Source organism: Hylobates moloch, unplaced genomic scaffold (genome assembly GCF_009828535.3).
Source record: "Hylobates moloch isolate HMO894 unplaced genomic scaffold, HMol_V3 SCAFFOLD_21, whole genome shotgun sequence".
Classification (NCBI taxonomy): Eukaryota; Metazoa; Chordata; class Mammalia; order Primates; family Hylobatidae; genus Hylobates; species Hylobates moloch.
The window spans coordinates 50,987,945-51,007,225 of record NW_026652296.1 but is presented as its reverse complement, the minus strand read 5'-3'; the positions used below and the strand labels follow the sequence as shown (position 1 = coordinate 51,007,225).

The following is a 19,281-nucleotide window of genomic DNA, read 5'->3' as shown; positions in this document are numbered from 1 at the left end:
TTACAGCCCAGAATAATGAACGAAGAAATCATTGCTGAGCTGCCCTCCAACAGAAAAAACAATTTGAAAAAAACAGGAAGTATTCATTTTCTATTAATGGACCCACTTTACTTGCAGATGCAGCTAGATAATGCATCAAAGCCAATTAGGGTTCCAGAAGGAGAGTCTTTACTAATAGAAGGGTCAAATTCTTATTGACAGAGTTGAACTTTAAGCAAGAAAATGCGTTCCTGGAAAGGCAAGTGGCATCTTGATTCTGCCACTTTGAATTTCTAGTTCTCATCTTTAGGGAGAAAGTTTTTCTTCTAGGCCTAGTGTACTATAAAGACAGAGACACATGCAGCTACAAGGTTTAATCAGAAGCCAGGCAGGTGGATGGATAATGACTATTTCCATTTGTATCATTCCATGAGTGCAGAATCATTTAAGTGGGAGAAGGGTCTAATTACCTTTGAATAATTAGCTTCCAGTCAACACTTTAAATAGCCCCCTTTTTTTTCCAGAATCAAAATCCACACATGGTTTAAATAGAGCTCACTTCAACCCAGCATTGCCCAAAATGATCATGTCGCTTGAACTGCACAATTATTAATAGATTTCCACCTTCTCATTGAAGTTCTCATTTCTGATAACAGGACAGTATGCAGAAGTTTCCTGCATATCTAAGATGTAATTACAATCACACTGTAGGGGTAAGGAGAGTCTTATGATGTTTCTCTCATAGTCTCTCATGACCCCAACAGCAACCTTTACCCAGCTCTATCAATCATGATCTTTTCTCATCACTTGGATCAATAGTGAAGTTTTGGGAGTCCTTAACAATGAGACTTTCAATACATCCTCATGGATTGTCAAGAAATTACTTTATTTAAAAATCTCATTTTCTGTTTAAGGGCATTTATGTATATAAATAAATAACCTTATATATATAAATAAATAACTATATATAAATAACCATATCTAAAAATAAACAATCATATATAGATATACCTTCTAAGGTTAAAAACATAATTTTTTCAGAAAACACTGAATTGGAAGCAAGCCTGTATCAGAGGGCTTATGGGAACTGTTGCTAAGGAAATACCTTAGCAGTGTTCAAACTTTGATTTAAAGTTATCAGTGATAAGTTAGGCATGCAGTCCCAGCTACTCCAGAGGCTGAGGCGGGAGAATTCCTTCAGCCCAGGAGTTCCAGGCTGCAGTGAGCTATGATCGTGCCACTGCACTCACACTCCAGCCTGGGCAACAGAGCAAGATCCCATCTCTAATAAGTAAATATATAAATAAAAATAAAGTTGTCAGTGGTAGATGACAGGCACACGTTGGAATACAGTGAGGCTGACGCTTTAGCAGTCCTCACGTTCTTCTATCAGTGAGAAAACACAGCATTTGAGAGCTAAGACTTTGAGTTCTAACAGGGTTTTGCCATTCACCAGCTCTGTGACCTGATTGCCTCACCTGAAGGATAGTAAGAGAACTGTTCAAACCCAGGATCAGAACAGGCTGGAAGTCTGAACTGGGTCCTAAAAGTTACCTGGCATGGTCTGAAGTTGAAGAGATTCCCAGAGTGTTCAGAAGATGGGTTGAACAGCTCCTTCTAACCTTTTACTGGCTCTTTGGTGGTCATCCTGGCCTTCTCACAAGGACAAACATGTAACATATGTTGGGCACTCCAGCAAATTTAGAATTTTCTAAATGGAAATATAAAAATTGGAATGGGACAGCCATCATAAATAAAGTCCTACAGCATATAAGTAGGGTGATCATAGGGGCATTCTCCAAATACCAGGAAGACATCTACAAGGGATTCCAGACTTTCTTTTTTCTAAAAGAAGCTAATTCTTTTATATAATAAAGGGGCAGTGCTTTCTGTGTCAAATATTGCATGGGGTGGAATTTTCATATGCTTCAGAAGTAAGTTAGGTGGAAATCACAGATGCTCATTGAACCTAAGTCTGTTTCAGCTCCTCCCAGATCCTTTGAGGATATCCAGAGTAACCTCATGCTCTACTTCAAATATCCCCAAGTGAAGGCTCCTCAGTGCATTCTTGTACAGGAGATCCTAGAATGTTTGTGCTCAGAAATGCCATCATTTTTAAATGAATTATTTTTCTCATTTGAGCTTTTCAAAGCATTCAGTCTTGCAACATAATAATTCAATCTACAGGAACATTTCACATTGCTCTGATCCTGTAATTTTCCTTTGCACTGAAGGGTTATTATTTCTGATACCATTTGTAGCTGGAAAGAGAGGGCTTAAGAACCAAGTAAAATTGGTGAGATTATCCATTTTCCAATTGAGAAACCTGAGGTCAAAAATGTGAGTCTGTAGTTCAAACCAATCAAAATCAATGCCCTGTCTTACTATGTAAATACCGATTTTAAAAGACAAGTGTTAATTATCCACACAGATGACAGAGAACCATTGCCAGGTATTCAAAGTTATGATTAATCTGGAAATATGTTTGTTTTAACTTTGCAAATTTCTATTTGAACATGGATAATTCTAATGTCCTGAGAATTCAGAATATGAACTGAATACAGAAGACTCAGCTCAGTAAAAATGGGGAAGTACAGCACCACAATAGGTACAAAGTTGCTAATCATTGAGTGATACTGGTTGAGAATAAAAGTTTGGTTTCCCCACACTGCCTGGCAGCCTCCTCCTCTTCTTCCCAGGCTGTAGGAGGATAGACAGCATTACCAGTCAGGGAAGGACAAAAGAAAAGCCTCAACAGAATCGTTGTCTTCACCTCTGCTTGCTAATGCATTTTTCTCAGTGGTGATGGGAATCATTCATTTTCTGGAATTTAAAGATTTATGCTGGTAGCAGCCCTAGGTTTCATGCTGCATATACAGCAAACGTAACCCAAGCAGTAAAGAGATCAACCAAGAGATTAAAGCCAGCCAGCTACAAAATCATGGTAAATGTGCACCTGTTAAAGACAAGACAGTTATTAAACTCATATAAATGAATCTTCAGAAATGCAACTTAAAAACTATTTTTTTTATTTTTTATTTTTTTTTATTATACTTTAGGTTTTAGGGTACATGTGCACAATATGCAGGTTTGTTACATATGTATCCATGTGCCATGTTGATTTCCTGCACCCATTAACTCGTCATTTAGCATTAGGTATATCTCCTAATGCTGTCCCTCCCCCCTCCCCCAACCCCACAACAGTCCCCGGAGTGTGATGTTCCCCTTCCTGAACTTAAAAACTATTAAGCATCCCAGAAGCAAGCCAAGTTTTCACACAGTAACAATAATTGCAAGATAAACTAATGAGCCCTTCATTTTGCAAAACATTATTCCAAGCACATTATGTGTATAAACTCATTTGATCTCAGCAAATTGAATAGTAAGTGATGAATAGTGTGGACTCTGACTCCAGGTTGCTAGCATTCAGACTCTGGTTTCTCCATTTATTAGTACTAAGACTTCAGACAAATGCCCCAGATCGTTTCTGACTGCTTTTCTCATTTGGAAAAGGGAGCTAATAATAGTACACACTTTATAGTTGATGTTGTTAATCTTGATGTTGTCAAAGTTTAATGAGTGGAACAAAGTACAGTTGACCCTTGAACAACATGGGGATTTAGGTTGTCAACCCCCATGCAGCTGAAAATTTTTTGACTCCCCCAAAATTTAACTAATAGCCTACTGTTGACCGGAAACCTTAATGACATAAAAAGTCCATTAACATCTATGTTTTATGTATTATTTACTGTATTCTTATGATAAAGTAAGCTGGAGAAAAGAAAATGTTATTAAGAAAATCATAAGGAAGATAAAATACATTTATAATACTATACTGTATTTATTGATACCATCAGTTTATATCATTTGTTTACAAGATGAATCATCGGTCTGAAATCTTCAGTACACATTAAGCAATTCAACTTTTTCTTGAAATGTCGTGACTTTTTTTTGCTTTTTGGGAGCACTGCTAGCATCACTGGTGGCACTTTGTATGGGTGCCATGATGTTATTCAAGGTTTACAGTATTGCACTAACCATGATTTTTTTAAAATGTGAAACTGCGAGAGATCACTTTTTACTGCACTATGCAATTTATTGGAGAGATCGTGAGGATGATTAGTATCACAGAGCATTTTAAACGGATGCTCAGAACACTTGAGTTCACCACAATAATAGGAGGTGGCTATGAAATTATTACAGTAGTACAGTATGGACTACAGTTAATTTTATACAATTATGATTTAATACTTCATCTTTACATTTCTCTCAACTGCAAATAGGCCCATGTATGGTCTATATTTGTTTAAGTCTCATAAATTTTAACTTTTCAAAGTAGATTTATATGTATTTTATGATAGTAAATAATAGACTAGACTAGTATCTACATATATTTCATGCATTCATGACATGGCTAATTTTCTCTTAATTTTCTCACTATTTCTAAGTAACACATTCATCTGCAAGTTTGTCTTAATTATTGCAAATCTCCAAAGCATTTTCCAGTATATTTATTGAAAAAAAATCCTGGCCAGGCACAATGGCACATGCCTGTAATCTCAGCATTTTGGGAGGCTGAGGAGGGAGGACTGCTTGAGCCCAGGAGTTCGAGACCAGCCTGGGCAACATAGTGAGATCTCATCTATACAAAAAGTAGAAAAATTAGCCAGGCATGGTGGCATGCACCTGTGGTCTTAGCTATTTAGGAGGCTGAGATGGGAGGATCACTTGAGCCCAGGTAGTCAAGGGTACAGTAAGCCATGATCACACCACTGTTCTCCAGCCTGGGCATCAGAGCAAGACCCTGTCTCAAAAAAAAAGAAAGAAAGAAATTCACATAAAAGTGGATCCACACCATTCAAACCCATCATGTCCAAGGGTCCACTGTACATGCTTATGCTCATTAGCAATATTTTTTATCATCCAGGTCAGAGACGAGAAAGCTGAGCCCCCAAGATGTAATTTGTTCAAAGGGACACTGCTAATAAATTAGCCACGGTTTCAATCCTACTGTATAAGAAGTGTAATTCAACTTGGTCCAACAGATGTGAATGCCTACCATAGAAGTCACTGAGTGTCTTTCTAGGATAGAAAGATAAATCATATATAAGCCTATGCTCTCTGGTAGGGAAAATTATTAAAAATGAAAATTAAAAAAGCAATGATTCTGAATAAATATATTCGTTCATTAAAAAAAATGAAAATTAAGCTTCTACGGTCACGTTCAAATAGAGCCATAGCCGTCGTTCTGGGAAGACAAAAGAAAGGATGGCCCAAGCTGAACAAAGAGGTTTTAAGTGGTTTCACCCAAGAGGAAGCATTGGACCTGGACCCAGAAGGGCGAATGGATTTTTAAGGGGTAACCTGAGTTCTGTTTCTTTTCCCCCTTTTCTAGGCTGATTCCAACAAAACCAGAATTGATGAGGCCAACCAACGTGCAACAAAGATGCTGGGAAGTGGTTAAATGTGCCCACCTGTGTTCTCCTCCAAATGCTGTCGGGCAAGATAGCTCCTTCATGCTTTTCTCATGGTATTATCTAGTAGGTCTGCACACATAACACACATCAGTCCACCCCCATTGTGAATGTTGTCCTGTGTCATCTGTCAGCTTCCCAACAATACTTTGTGTCTTTTGTTTTCTCTTGGTCTCTTTCTTTCCAAAGGTTGTACATAGTGGTCATTTGGTGGCTCTAACTCCTTGATGTCTTGAGTTTCATTTTTCATTTTCTCTCCTCGGTGGCATTTGCTGAATAACAACAGTTTAGGAATGCTCAATGTGCTGTTGATTCTTTCAATCCACAGTATTGTTCTTGTAAAACTGTGACATTCCACAGAGCTACTGCCACGGTCCTTCGAGTGCCAGGCTCTGAATCTCTCAAAATGTGCCGTCTTTGGTTCCTCATGGCTGTTATCTGTCTTTATGATTTCATGATTAGACAATGTGGAATTACATAACAGGCATTGCACTAAAAGTGATGTGATTTATGCATTTATGCATGAGAACTAAATAGATTTTTAGATTCCTACTTAAACAAAAACTTTCCATGACAGTAGCATACTGATGAGACAACACACACACACACATATAAAACAACAGCAACAACAAGAGAACAACAACAAAGCATGCTCAGTATTGAGACACTGTCAAGATTAAGTTATACCAGCAAAAGTGCAGTAGTGTCACTTTTTTCCTGTCAATATATAGAGACTTCTAAATCATAATCATCCTTTTTTAAAAAAAAGAATTTTAAAAAAGATGGATTTGACACACTCACCATTTAATCATTTCCAGCAAAATATATGTTTGGCTGAAATTATGTCAAATGGATGTAATATAAGGTTTGTTTGCTGCTTTTGATGGCTACGTTTTGGAGAGAGCAATCTTGCTGTGAAACAGTGTGGATGTAAATTTTATAAGGCTGACTCTTACTAACCACCATTTCCCCTGTGGTTTGTTATCAGTACAATTCTTTGTTGCTTAATCTAGAGCTATGCACACCAAATTGCTGAGATGTTTAGTAGCTGATAAAGAAACCTTTTAAAAAATAATATAAATGAATGAAATATAGATAAACTGTGAGATAAATATCATTATAGCATGTAATATTAAATTCCTCCTGTCTCCTCTGTCAGTTTGTGAAGTGATTGACATTTTGTAGCTAGTTTAAAATTATTAAAAATTATAGACTCCAGATGATCTGCTTTAATTTCTTCATGGACTCGTCTGATTTTGCACTCACACGAGAAGAGAAAGCCTGGCTACCCTATCCCAGCTACTAAAAGCCAGTTCTGTGCGCCAAGGACAGGGGGGAAGATAGAAGATTGAAGCATGATTCCAATGGCAACTGACAACTTGGCTTGATTCTCATAACCTGCTCCAGAATTACCTGGTGAATTCAGTGTTGACTAAGGGAGAGAATGTAGTTATCCAGAAGACGTAGAAAAAAAAATTTATAGGAAAAAAATCTATGGTACCCAGGCATGGCCCTACATAGATTCAGGTATATCTGGTGTCTGTCAACTCCAATCTTCCTTCCTTTCCACAAAATCTCCACCATCTAAAATTGAGGGCTTCACTACCACACCACTACTGACTCCATGTTTTTTTAAACAGCTTTACTGACTCACTATAAAATTCATCCATTTAAATATATAATTAATTTCTTTTGTATATTCACAGAGGTTTGCAATCTAATTTTAGAACATCTTTATCACTGCTGCCAAAATACCCCATACCTATTAGCAATCACTCCCATCTCACTTCTCCCAGCCCTAGGGAATTACTAGTTTACTAGTTATTTCTATAGATTTGCCTATACATTTCATATAAATGGCATCATACAATGTGTGGTCTTCGGGAACTGGCTTCTTTCACTTAATATAATGTTTTCAAGGTTCCTCCATGTTGTATCACAGATCAGTACTTCATTCTTTTTTATGGCCAAATAATATTCTATTGTATGCATAGGTACTATTTTGTTTATCCATTCATCAGGTTATGAATATTTGCATTGTTTCTGCTTTTTGACTTTTTTTTTTTTTGAGACAAAATCTTGTTCTGTCGCTCAGGCTGGAGTGCAGTGGCATGATCTCGGCTCACTGCAACCTCTGCCTCCCGGTTCAAGTGATTATCCTTCCTCAGCCTCCCAAGTAGCTGGGATTACAGGCGCCTTTCACCACATCCAGCTATTTTTTTTTTTTTTTTTGTATTTTTAGTAGATACTGGGTTTCACCATGTTGGCCAGGCTGGTCTCAAACTCCTGACCTCAGGTGATCCACCTGCCTTGGCCTCCCAAAGTGCTAGGATTACAGGCATGAGCCACCGCGCTTGGCCGCTTTTTGACTATTATGAATAATGCTGCTATGAACATTGATGTAAAAGTTTTTGTGTAGACGTAAGATTTTTTATTCACTTGCCCCACAGTTTTACCAACATCATTGCCTGTCCCACCACAACCACCACTAACATCTCCACCACCATCACCTCCACCATCACTATCCCTACCCCTACTAACACTACCACTGCCTCATTTACCACCACTTTACCTTTTCCACTGGCTCTACCACCTCCACACCATCTTAACCAGCATGCCCATTACCTCCACCCTTATTACCACCACCATTATAATCACCATCATCACCTCCGTCACCACCACCGCTCCCACTGCCACCATCACCACCACCACCTGACCGCCCATCTCCTCTGCCAACATCATCATCATCACTTCCATCACCTCTGCCACCTCCTCCACCTCTCTCTATATCCACATAGTAGCAATGCAGATACATTCATCCTGGTTGCCTTGGTTGGCTGTCAGATAATTTTATCCATAAAAGCATCCTGGAGGTTTGGTGAGAGCAATTAAGGAGGAAGCACAGTGATGACAGTAAATATGAGTAGTTCTTTAACCTTCTCTCAAGCCTGAGAACAGGCTCTATAAGTAGCCAGAGGCTTTTGGAAGTTATTCTAAGGCACAATAGTAACAACAAACTTACTCCTTAAAATTAAGGTAGTAGAAAGGATGCTAGAAGATGGGAAAAGTGAATAAATTTACTGCATATGTCAAAGCTGCCAAGGGGTCAAATATGGGCCACATTTGAAAATTCTGTTCCAAACTCCATCTGTTCTTAGCCAGATGAGTGTGTTTCCACATCATTTGAGTAATTAAAACCTCTCACTGGATACATTAAAAGTAAGATACAGGCATTTTGCTTTAAAGCCTGTCACATTATTCTTTCTGAAGCATATTTCTTTTGATGATTGAGGTTATCCAGCCATGGCTTGTATGCAATCATCTCCATTAGGCTAAAGGGAGACCTATGCCCCAGGGATGAATCAGCTCTGGGTAATGCACCAACTCAGAAAGTACATTAGAAATGAAATGATTAGGGCAATGTGGAACACTGTGAAAGTTCAATCTTCTACCTCCCTCGTACTTGGCACTGGCAGAGGACCCTTGTACAAAAGACCAGAAGGTGAAGGGTGGCCCCGGATCCCAGTAACAGAGTCCTTTTCTCTTGTCCGACTCTCATTTCTATTTCTGTTACCCTTCTTCCACATCCTCCTAGAGCCTCTGCTTTCACCAGCTTTCCCCAATCTCTGTGTCACTAATTCATTAATAAATTGATGATTGCATTGAAAAAGAAAAGAAAGGAAAGAAAATCCATATTTTGTGATCATCTATCTAGTACATGCCAGGCCCTGTGCTAAGTGCTTCATTTATTTTGACTCATTAAACTCTTAAAAAAAAAAAAGCTTGGCAATTTGGCAAAACCAGCATTATTAGCCCCATTTTGCAGATGAAGAAACTGATAGTTTATCTGAACAAGCTCTCTCAGCTAATAAGTGATGTGGGTGTGATTTAAGCCAGATGTGTGTGACTTTGACGTTTTAGAGAGTCCTGAAATATACATTTCAGAAATGCACCTCTGTCAATTCAGCCAGCCAAGAAACTCCTGGAGACAATTGCCTCCACAAGGAGAAGCAAAGAAAGATGGACTAAATGTCATAGCAGAAGGTCCTTGTGAACCTACCTTTTATTCACTCATTCATTCAAGAAATACTTATTGAGCTTCCATTATGTATCAAGCCCTGTTCTGAGTATTGGAAAAACAGCAGTAGGAGAAACAAAAAGCAAACAGACAAAGCAGGGAAAATTCCTTGCATTAACTGAACTTACACTCAAGCTACGGAGAGAGAGATTAACAATATATAAAGTATATGGAATGGTAAATGTTGTAGAGAAATGCAACACAATGAACGGGGCACAGAGCATAAGAGGTAGGACAGAGGGTGTATCTTAGTCCACTTGTGCTGCTATAATCAAATACCACAGACTGGGTAATTCATAAATAAAAGAAATTTATTTCTCACAGTTCTGAAGACTGGGAAGTCCAAGATCGAGTTACCAGCAAATTTGATGTCTGGTAAGGGCTGCTCTCTGTGCTTCAAAGATGGTGCCTTATTGCTGCATCCTCTGGAGGGGAAAAACTCTGTGTCCTCACATAGAAGAAGGTAGAAGGACAAAAGGGACTAAGCTAGTTCTCTCCAGCCCTGTTAAAAGGCACTAATTCATTCATGAGAGTGAAGCTCTCATGACTTAATCACTCCCCAAAAGCCCCCATTTCTTAATACCACCACAATGGGGTTTAAGTTTCAACACATGAATTTTGGAGGTGACACATTCAATTCATAGCCAGGTGTTACTGTAAAATAGAATGGTCAGGGAAGACCTCACCAGTAAAGTGAAGTTTAGTAAGGGAATTCTTCAAGGTTTAGTAATTAAAATACATCCAGAGTGACCCACTGGAGAAGCAGAGGCTGAAAGTGATGAAACAAAAGTACAAATTGCCTCTATCTTTTCATTTAATAATAGTGGAGTACCTCCTCTGCAAATCAGTACTCATGTTAAGTATTTCCTACATATGCTAGAAGAAAGTTGCAAACCCTTGGCCCAGGGAGCAAAGAAGCAAGTTCAGATAATGAGACAAGTGGTATGCAAGGAATGAATGTCAAGTCAAATTTTCTTAGAATAGTAGAAGGTGTTGACCTCATGGTCCAAGATTTAGGTCTTCATACAATCATCCACTTACTAATTTACCTTCAAACATGTTTGTTGTGTACCTACCTCAGGTTCTTTAAGTTTTGGATACTCAAGTCTGTCTCTTAGAATGTAGGGAACAAGAAAACAAAGGAAAAGTGAACCATTATCAAGGAATTTAACTGTAGTACCTGCAGCTATCTCCTGGATGAGTTGCCAACACTCTCAGTTGTCTCACTGTTCTGGAGGAGCAATCCCAGGAAGGATGCCTTCAGCTGGTATTCACCACCCACCATTACACAATCCTTGGCTCCTCTAGCCTCTTGCCATAACATAGCTTCAAGACCATTCTATTCAGGGGGTTGACTCCCTTGAGTTTATGATCCTATCTCCATAAGGAAATCAGAAAAATTTGGCACATAATCCTCCTACCAGACCCTGCTGATGCCTTGCCCACATCCTCCAAGCACACACCTCTGTTCATAAAATGCTGTTTGCAGTGAAGAATCATGTAATTCTCTGCCTTGTGGCAGGGATAGCCAGAATGCTGAAGTTTTAACGGACTTGCAAGCAGTCATTAAGAATGGATGAGGATGGATGAGTGGATATCCCAGCTTCTTTGGCCCTAGGTTGGGATAACTCCAAGGTGTGTGTTCTGCATTGTCTCCCAGAGTTCCCCAGCTGAATCAGTCTCTAATTGCTCATGTGATAACTCACCTGATAATTATCAATCACTTTACTGGCTATCTGCTTTTCTCTGTCTCTTTCTCACCTTTCCTACTTTTTTTTCTGGAATCTCTTCTCAAATAAACTACTCACCCAAAACACCTTGTCTCAGGGTCTGCTCTTCAGAGAGTCCTACTAAGACAACACCTTCACAAGATTCAGGCCAGCTCCTAAGCATCTTCCCCAAAACACTGCTGTAGAGAAATGTGCTGCCTTCCATCTGCTTCAAAGCATTTTTTGGATCCATCATTATTCAGTGAAATGCCCCTTGGCATTCTTTGGTGCTGAGCAAGAAGCTTCATGCAAAGCAATACCAAAATAATTGCCTAAACCTACTGCCCTTCACCATGAGACTTAGCCTTTGTCCTCAGGCATCACTGCACCCTCCCCAAACAAGCGTTGGAGAAATGAAAGTTTATAGTAAAAGGCAATGTTCTGCCTCCCACAAAATTGCACACTAACGGGTAGCATGGACATGCTGTGGAAAGAGAATTCAATCAAGAGTCTTGATTAAGACTTCCCTGAGTTTTAGTCTATGGAGAAGCAAAATGGACATCATGATGCTTGCCTTACCAATTCCACAATGTGGTTGGGAATATCAATGAGGATAATGTTCATTAACTTGCCTTGTAAATCTTCCATACCACTAAGATGATGATTAAGGTGAAAGGAAACACAATCAGCACCATCAGGGTCAGAAACAGGCCTCTCTCGCTTCTTTTAATTAGAAAATTCACTCATCACATGTATGTGCACAGGTTGTACTCACTGGACTTCATCTTAGGTTTAAGTAAATTAATTTCACATCAAATATGTTTCATACCTTTGTTGGGTCTACCAATAAACTGCCCAAGTATCTCCATGTTCCCAATTGTAGCAGTGGGGGTACTGAATTTTTCACCATCAAAATTCAGTCTCTAACCATTACCCAAAAGTCATCAAGGTCAAGGGCATTAATACTGTTTTCTCTATTGTTCATGTCCACAAAATAGGAATACTTCCCCAAATGTTACTATGAGCCCAAACGACTTTTACACTCCACAGTTCTATCTTACTGTTACCTGTTGTTATCATTTTTGCCAGTACTGTTAATGATAATAAGGGAAACCAGGCAAAATATTCAAGGAATATGGTGGAGGCTACGAACTTCTGTTGTCAGTTAGCTACTACTATGTAACAAACTGCCCCAAACATAGTGTCTTAAAATAATAAATATTTATTTAGCTTGCAATTCTGCAGTTTGGCATTTGGGGATAAGCTTGGCTGGCAGTTCTTCCGGTCTCTGCTGGGCTCCTCATGTGACTGTGGTCAGCTACAGCCCACTGGATAGCTCACCTTCTGGGAGTGGGCCAGCTATTGATTGAGGCTCCTTCTCTATGAAGACTCTCATTCTCCAGCAGGGAGCCAAGGTTTGTTCTCATGACAAAGTCAGGAGTCCAAAAAAGAGATTGGAAGTGTGCAAGTTATCTTGAGGGCTAAGCTTTTCACCTCTGCCACATCCTATTGGCCAAAGCAAGTCACAAGACCTGTCCAGATCCAAGACATAGAGAAATATGCTCTGCCTCTTGTTGAAAAATTCTTCAGTCTCATTGCAAAGAGTGTGCATACAGAGATTGGTGAATAATATGCCTGTCTTTGCAATCAATCTACTACAACCTCAAAGAGGTGTATGGAATTCTTCTCTCCTCTTTGACCCTAGACACTTATGAAAACAAAAAGTTAAGGTGAACTCTCTGTTTCTTAGAGTGAGCACATGCCAGTATTCTTCCCCTTTAATGGTATTCAAAAGAAAAATCACAGGGCTCAGTGGTCCAGCAGCCCAACGAAGGATTTCAGAACCATGAGCGGAGTGATTGTAGGTAGGGCTGAGGGTGGCTGCTGACAGCCTGTTGATAAGACTGACCTTAATCCTGAAACAACAAAACTAATCCCTCCTATTCAAAGCAATAGGGTTTCAGCCACATCATTAACCCCTAAATACCCAGAACTTGAAAGAAAACATTTCAAAATGTACAAATAAAGCTGGATCCTCAATTAGCACTTGACAAATACCCTTATTCTGGACACTTCTGTGTTTATTTTCCTTTCTCTCTTTTATTTGTTGCTATTTTGTGGAAATTTGCACTGAAATTTAGGGAGGAAAGGGGTCTTTCCTTTATTTTCCTTTCCTCTCCACCTTTTCTGTACAAAAATACAGTGTTCTCTTTACTAAGGGGACAAAAAGGACTGATTACGCAGGGTTGAAAAAGAAATTATGTGTGTCAGAGACAGCTTAAGTATACACAAGATATATCCCGGGTGTCCGGGGGTGTGGGGTGTGGGAAGTGGCTGCTATCTTCCGAGGAACTGTTGTACTTCTTTGAAGGAACCGTGACAATTGCCAGTTTAGGAACGATGAGGCAAGTGCTAATGGTATGTGTTTTTAAACATCCAGAGGCTGCGGAGATAGAAAGCCCTAGAGACCTAAATCTGTACTTTCATTTGTTATTAAAGGCAAAACTCCAAACCAGACCAAACAGACTCTCCAAGGGGCTAGAGCTTTTATACCACTCCACTAAAAATTCACTTTGTTTTCAATGCGGATTGATTTGACCATGACAATGGTCCATTTAAATTTCTACTCTCAGAGCTTTCATTTATATACATTAAATGCAAATAGCCTACTCAGCGCTGAGAATAATTAACAGTTCTTTAGTCAAGATAGCTCTTGCAACTATCTCAACGTAATTTTATTCCAGAGCAATGATTTCAAACCAAGAAGAAACTTTGGAGTACCTTGGAAGTGCTTTTCTCAAGTTAGGGGATGTTACAGGATGCTTCCTTAGGAAACAAAGCCTGAAATAGAGGAATAAGTTTAAGTAGTTTATCTGGAAGTGTGACTCCAGGGAGCAGGAATGAGGGATGAAAAAGTGAATGGTGAAAAAAGTCATTGGAAAGCCAATGGAGGCATGAGTAATGGAGTTAGCCACCTGCACTTTTGATTCTGTGGGACAGCTGGGAAGCCTATGAAATGTGTATTAGCACCATCTGCCTGGGACAAGAAAGGGAACTAGCTGCATTTGCCTCTCAACTCCCAACTCCTTCTGGTCAAGGATTGCCACACTTTGTTTTCCACAATTATCAATTTCATGTAAATTTCTACTCTCAAAACCTTCATTTATATACCTTAAAGACTACCACAGGGCAGGGTGTTTACTTCCCTGTTCTGGGTTGTGTGCAAGGATGACAACGGGTTATTTGCAAGGATGTCCTGCACCAGAGGACTAGAAAAATTCCAGGGCAGAACAGAGAGGTGGGGCTGCAGTGGGGACAGTCAGCTCACACTTCCGTAAGGCTGGTTGGACCCTGTATGAAACTGATTGCCACTGTTGTGGGTGGAATAAGAGACAGGGACAAGAAAATTAGAAGGTGTGTTTAAGAAGCATCTACTGTGGGAGGGAAATGAGGGAGAGACCACGCAAGCAGGGCACCTACCCAGGGTACTGCATCCCATTGTTCAGGTTGCATACAATAACAGCAGCTCCACATTCGCCTGTTCAATATATAGGGTTTCATCAAAGATTTTGTTTGAAAGCACTTTCACTGTTAAAAAAGAAGAGGCAAAAAAAAAAATAGAGAGAGAGAGAAAGAAATCTTTAAAAACCTCTGTTCTAGAATAATTTAGAAGACAAATAGGATGAACTCAAGAGTAGATGGAAAAATTAATATATAAATATTCTAAATATCGGTAGTAGATCTAAGGTTTTGGATGACAGATAATAATATCAGGAAAGGTGTTTTTTGGTTTGTTTTTGGTTTTGCTTCTTTTAATCCTAAAGACCCAGAGGCAATGAACCAGATAGTTTAACATGAAGAGGAAGACAAGGAAAAGGAACACCAAAGAAGATAGAGTCAAGCAATTTTGACAAAATGCTAACACGGAAGAGAATGAGGAGAACTGACATTACTAGTTAAAAAGGAACAAGAGTTGGAGATCAGCCTGGCCAACACGGTAAAACCCTGTCTCTACAAAAGATACAAAGCTTATCCGGGTGTGGTGGCCGGCGCCTATAGTCCCAGCTACTCGGGAGGCAGAGGCAGGAGAATCGCTTGAACCCGGGAGGCAGAGGGCAGAGGTTTCAGTGAGCCGAGATGGCACCACTGCACTCCAGCCCGGAGTAAGACTCTGTCCAAAAAAAAAAAAAAAGGAACTAGAGAAAAAGGTATAAAAAGAAGCTTTTAAATAACAATGGTTTCTGAAGGATTGGAGGACAGAGGATGTTTACGAACTCAGTTCTCCCTTGCCTCTTCAGGCTATTTCTAGTTCATCTTCCCGAAATAACCTGTTCCTTGGTTGCCCTCTCTTCCTTTATTCTCACAGCCATCACCAAGGTGCCCTTGAATACACCCTCCTACACCACAAAGCTGTTCTCATCCTGGGTCTCAGCTCATCCAACACTGCTCCAAAGTTCAGCAATCTTAAACTCCATATATGTCATTCTCTAACCAAAATAGTCATACCTCCACTCTCTCATGTTCTTTCTTATGTCTTTGCACTTGCTCTTCAAACTAACCTAAACTTCTAATGTCTGCTTCTAAGTTTTCTTTCAACGAGCCCAATTTCAAATCCTGCCAAGAGCTCCAGTGTGTGACAGCCTCCACTCTTGGGTCAACATCTTCCATGTTCTGCCCTTCAATCCTGCACTATAAATCCCAAACTCTGGATTAATCCAGAGTTCTCTGCCCGACCCCTCCTTAGGCCTGGTGTCCTTGGGAACACAGGAAAATCCTGGACTGGTACCACGAAAAATGTATGATCCCATTGAAGTTCTCATGCCCAGCAGGTGGCAGTGTAAACTGGTATAACCACTTTAGAAAACCATTTGGCTGTATGTACTAAAGCTGTATGCGTACACTGACTTGGCAATTCCATTCTTAAGTATCTATTAAACAGAAATACAGTGGTCCTTTTGTATAGGCAAGGGATTAGTTCTAGGACTTCTGCTTCTACCCAAATCTTTGTATACTCAAGTCTTGAAGTCAGTCCTGTGAAATCTGAGTATAGAAAAAATCAGCCCTTTGTATCCTTGAGCTTTGCATCATATGAACACTGTATTTTCCATCCCCATTTGATTGAAAATAATCCACATGTAAGTGGATCTATGCAGTTCAAACCCAGGTTGTTCAAGGGTCAACTGTATATACTTTCGTTCACCCAAAGACAGGTACTAGAATGTTTGTAGCTCAGACTGGCATTTATCCACATGCCCATCAACAATAGAATGAAGAAATGAATTCTGGTTGTTTTCACATAGAACACCTACAGTAATGAGAATAAGTAAACTACAACTACATGCTGAAGCAACATACATAAGTCTTATTAGCTCAATATAGAATGGAAGAAGCCAAATACAAAAGACAGCACATTGTTCCATTCCATGTGTATCAAGTTCAGAAACAGGATAAATGAGTCCATAGTGTTAGAAGCTAGAATAGTGGTAATCCTTGGGGGAAACGGTTAGTGACTAAAGATGCAAGGGAAGCTTCTGGGGTGCTAGTAATTCTGCTTCTTGATATAGGTGCTGGTTACATGGGCGTGTTCAGTTAGTGAAAGTTTACTGATCTGTGTAATATGTTACATGTGCACTTTTCTGTATGTATGTTATATCTCAACAAGGAAGTTCAAAATAGTTACCAAAATGACAAATATATATATATATGTATATAGTCTCCAACTTCATCTGGCTCTCCCTTCAGTTCCAGGGGACTTCCAAACACAAAAGAGCCCTTCCTTCCCCACCCTTTTCCTTTCCTTTCTTATAGCATGACTTTTCATTGTACTTAAAAGAAAAAACAGAAGTTACCAAGTTACCAGCAGGGGCATAGGTTACATAATTGCTTCCCAGTGTGAAAAATGCTCCCTGGAGTAGTACAGCACCACGGTCTGCAATTATAAGGCATAAACCACTTTCATTTCCTGTCCCTCCAGTTTCAAAATGTCCCTTCCCATCTATGCCGTACTGCCTTCCTGTGTCAGTCAGGCTCTTAGAATGCCTGGGTAATGTAACAGGACTTTAACAACAGCGACTCTTTACAAAGGTGTGGGCAGGTTCAGAGAAACCAAGGAGGAGAGTGCAGTCCCTTGGGACTAGCAACAGTGGGGGCCCTTCCCATCCCTAGTCCCAAAGAGGCAAGGAAAGGGAGCAGTTTCCCTGAACCTAGAAAAGGTAGTTTTCCATGGAGAGGACACCGTCTGGCTGGAGTTGCGGCCTTCGGTGAAGGGATGGAGTCAACCTAGGGCAACGTGGAGAGAGAAAACTGAAAATAAATACCAGTCTCCCCCTACTCCTACCGTCTGATTTCTTGCCCTTCTGATGGCTCCCAAGGGCCAAAGCCTACCAGAAGCTAGTCAGTAATGAGGTCCACAAAAAATGGCACTTCCAAGACCCAGAACAGGGTGGAGAAGGGTAGAGTGTTGGTTTGGAGCAACGAGTGAGGGCTTCAAACACATTCCCTCTCCATAGGTATCTTTCTCCAGCCACACTGACTCTAACTGAGGCTGTTGTAGCTGCATGAAACAGTCTTACTAAACGTCCCTCAAGCAAAAGGAAGCTTGTGGTGAAGGTCACACAGAAGAATTGAAATTAGAGAGTCATGGAGTCTTCTCTTCCTCTTGCTTAACAGCCATGTGGTACTTCCACTTCTGTTTGTCTTTATATTCTCCCGCTTTGGCTACTTCATAATATTGGCTAAAGAGAACCAACCATGTTTTCTCCATTTACTTTTTTCATCTCAACCTTTCAGCTTCTGCTTTCATTGCTTTCTCCCTCATTCTTTAGATGTTTTCTACTGAAATTCCCACAGAAAAGAATCCAGTTAGTTCCCCCCTTAGGTTCACAACAGGGAACATCATACGTTGCTGAGCAGCCTATGTTTGGATTGGCTGAGCTCAGTCATGTGCTCACTTTTGGTCCAATGAGCTATTGACGGAGAAGTTGGTCATGTGACACAAAACATGGCTACCTAAGTAGCAGGAGCTGTAGTTGGGAGAATGGGTGCAGTGAGTGGGTACCTGTTGATATCTATGTAATCGTCTTAAATCGCTAGTGTCTAAAATATTTGCTTTTTGGTTTAGATGCTCTCAAAACAGAGACTGACATATGCTCTTAGATTCCGGTAGTTTATTTAAGAGGTGATCTCAGAGAGCCAGAGTAAGAGATCTTTTAAGAAAGAAAGGCCACCGTAAGCATTGTTGTCAAGTTCACCACTCTGGGCAATGGGGCTCAATTCCATGGGACCTCTGAGAAGTGTATAAAATACCTCTCAGTATTGGCCACCCAAAAGATGGGTGGCAGGAGCATTTATTCATCAGCTCTCACCCCTGTGCCTAAAGGGTTATTTCTAGAGGTATTAATTTCCCCACACTGCCACGCTTCATCCACAGGGTCGAGCAAACTCTCATCGATGCCCATGGCATTGAAGAAGCCCTGAGACAAAAAGGAAAACCCAAGGTACCCACTAAAGGCAAGATGCCTCCTGCTTGAAGTGAGTCAAAGCCTGCACAGAATTGTGTACCCATCCATGGCTAAAGTCAGTGCTAAGACCAAGAGATCATGGATAGTTCAAATATCATGCAGCAGTTGATAACCATTGTAGTTTTCATTTCTTGACTCTCAGTTTTCCTGTCCATTCTCTACAATCTATCTTCCATCCTTCTTGACCTTTATGAAACCCTCACTCAGGTCACCGTAAAACTCATCATACTTTCTGGGCACAAAACAAACAAATAAAATCTTTGAATCCTCAGCTACTCTGGTCTCCCTGGGATATTTGATATTGTTAACCTCCAGCTTAAAAAAAAACTCTTTCATCTGTTTTTGCAAAACCGCTTTCCCCTGGGTCTTCTCTGGCTGCTCTTTGTCGATCTCCTTCGGTTTCTCTCCCTCTGCACATATTTTAGGTGTCTGCATTTCCCTAAGATACTAAATTGGGTTTGCTTCTCAAAGTATACAAACCCAACCTTGCCTATAATAGCTTCAGCTACTACCTTTATGCA

The 19,281-nt window shown here is 40.1% G+C and overlaps 1 protein-coding gene and 1 long non-coding RNA gene across 5 annotated transcripts in view; one reads left to right on the top strand and one right to left on the bottom strand.

Annotated features, from left to right (window-relative positions):
• Positions 1 to 6,671, top strand: part of SNAP25 (synaptosome associated protein 25) — an 88,440-nt gene extending 81,769 nt beyond the window's left edge. For all 4 annotated transcript variants that reach the window (XM_032142148.2, XM_032142150.2, XM_032142151.2 and 1 more), the window contains exon 8: positions 5,375 to 6,671. In XM_032142148.2, the coding sequence (XP_031998039.1) occupies positions 5,375 to 5,443 (69 nt within the window). In that variant the 3' untranslated portion in view covers positions 5,444 to 6,671. The remainder of the gene's footprint in view (positions 1 to 5,374) is intronic.
• Positions 6,672 to 12,439: 5,768 nt separating this feature from the next.
• On the bottom strand, positions 12,440 to 18,102 carry LOC131382252 (uncharacterized). Its single transcript, XR_009211550.1, has 4 exons — positions 17,578 to 18,102; positions 14,721 to 14,828; positions 14,022 to 14,081; positions 12,440 to 12,772 (listed from the first exon to the last, which is right to left on the bottom strand). It is a non-coding gene; the product is annotated as an uncharacterized LOC131382252 (long non-coding RNA).
• Between the last annotated feature and the right edge of the window lie 1,179 nt (positions 18,103 to 19,281).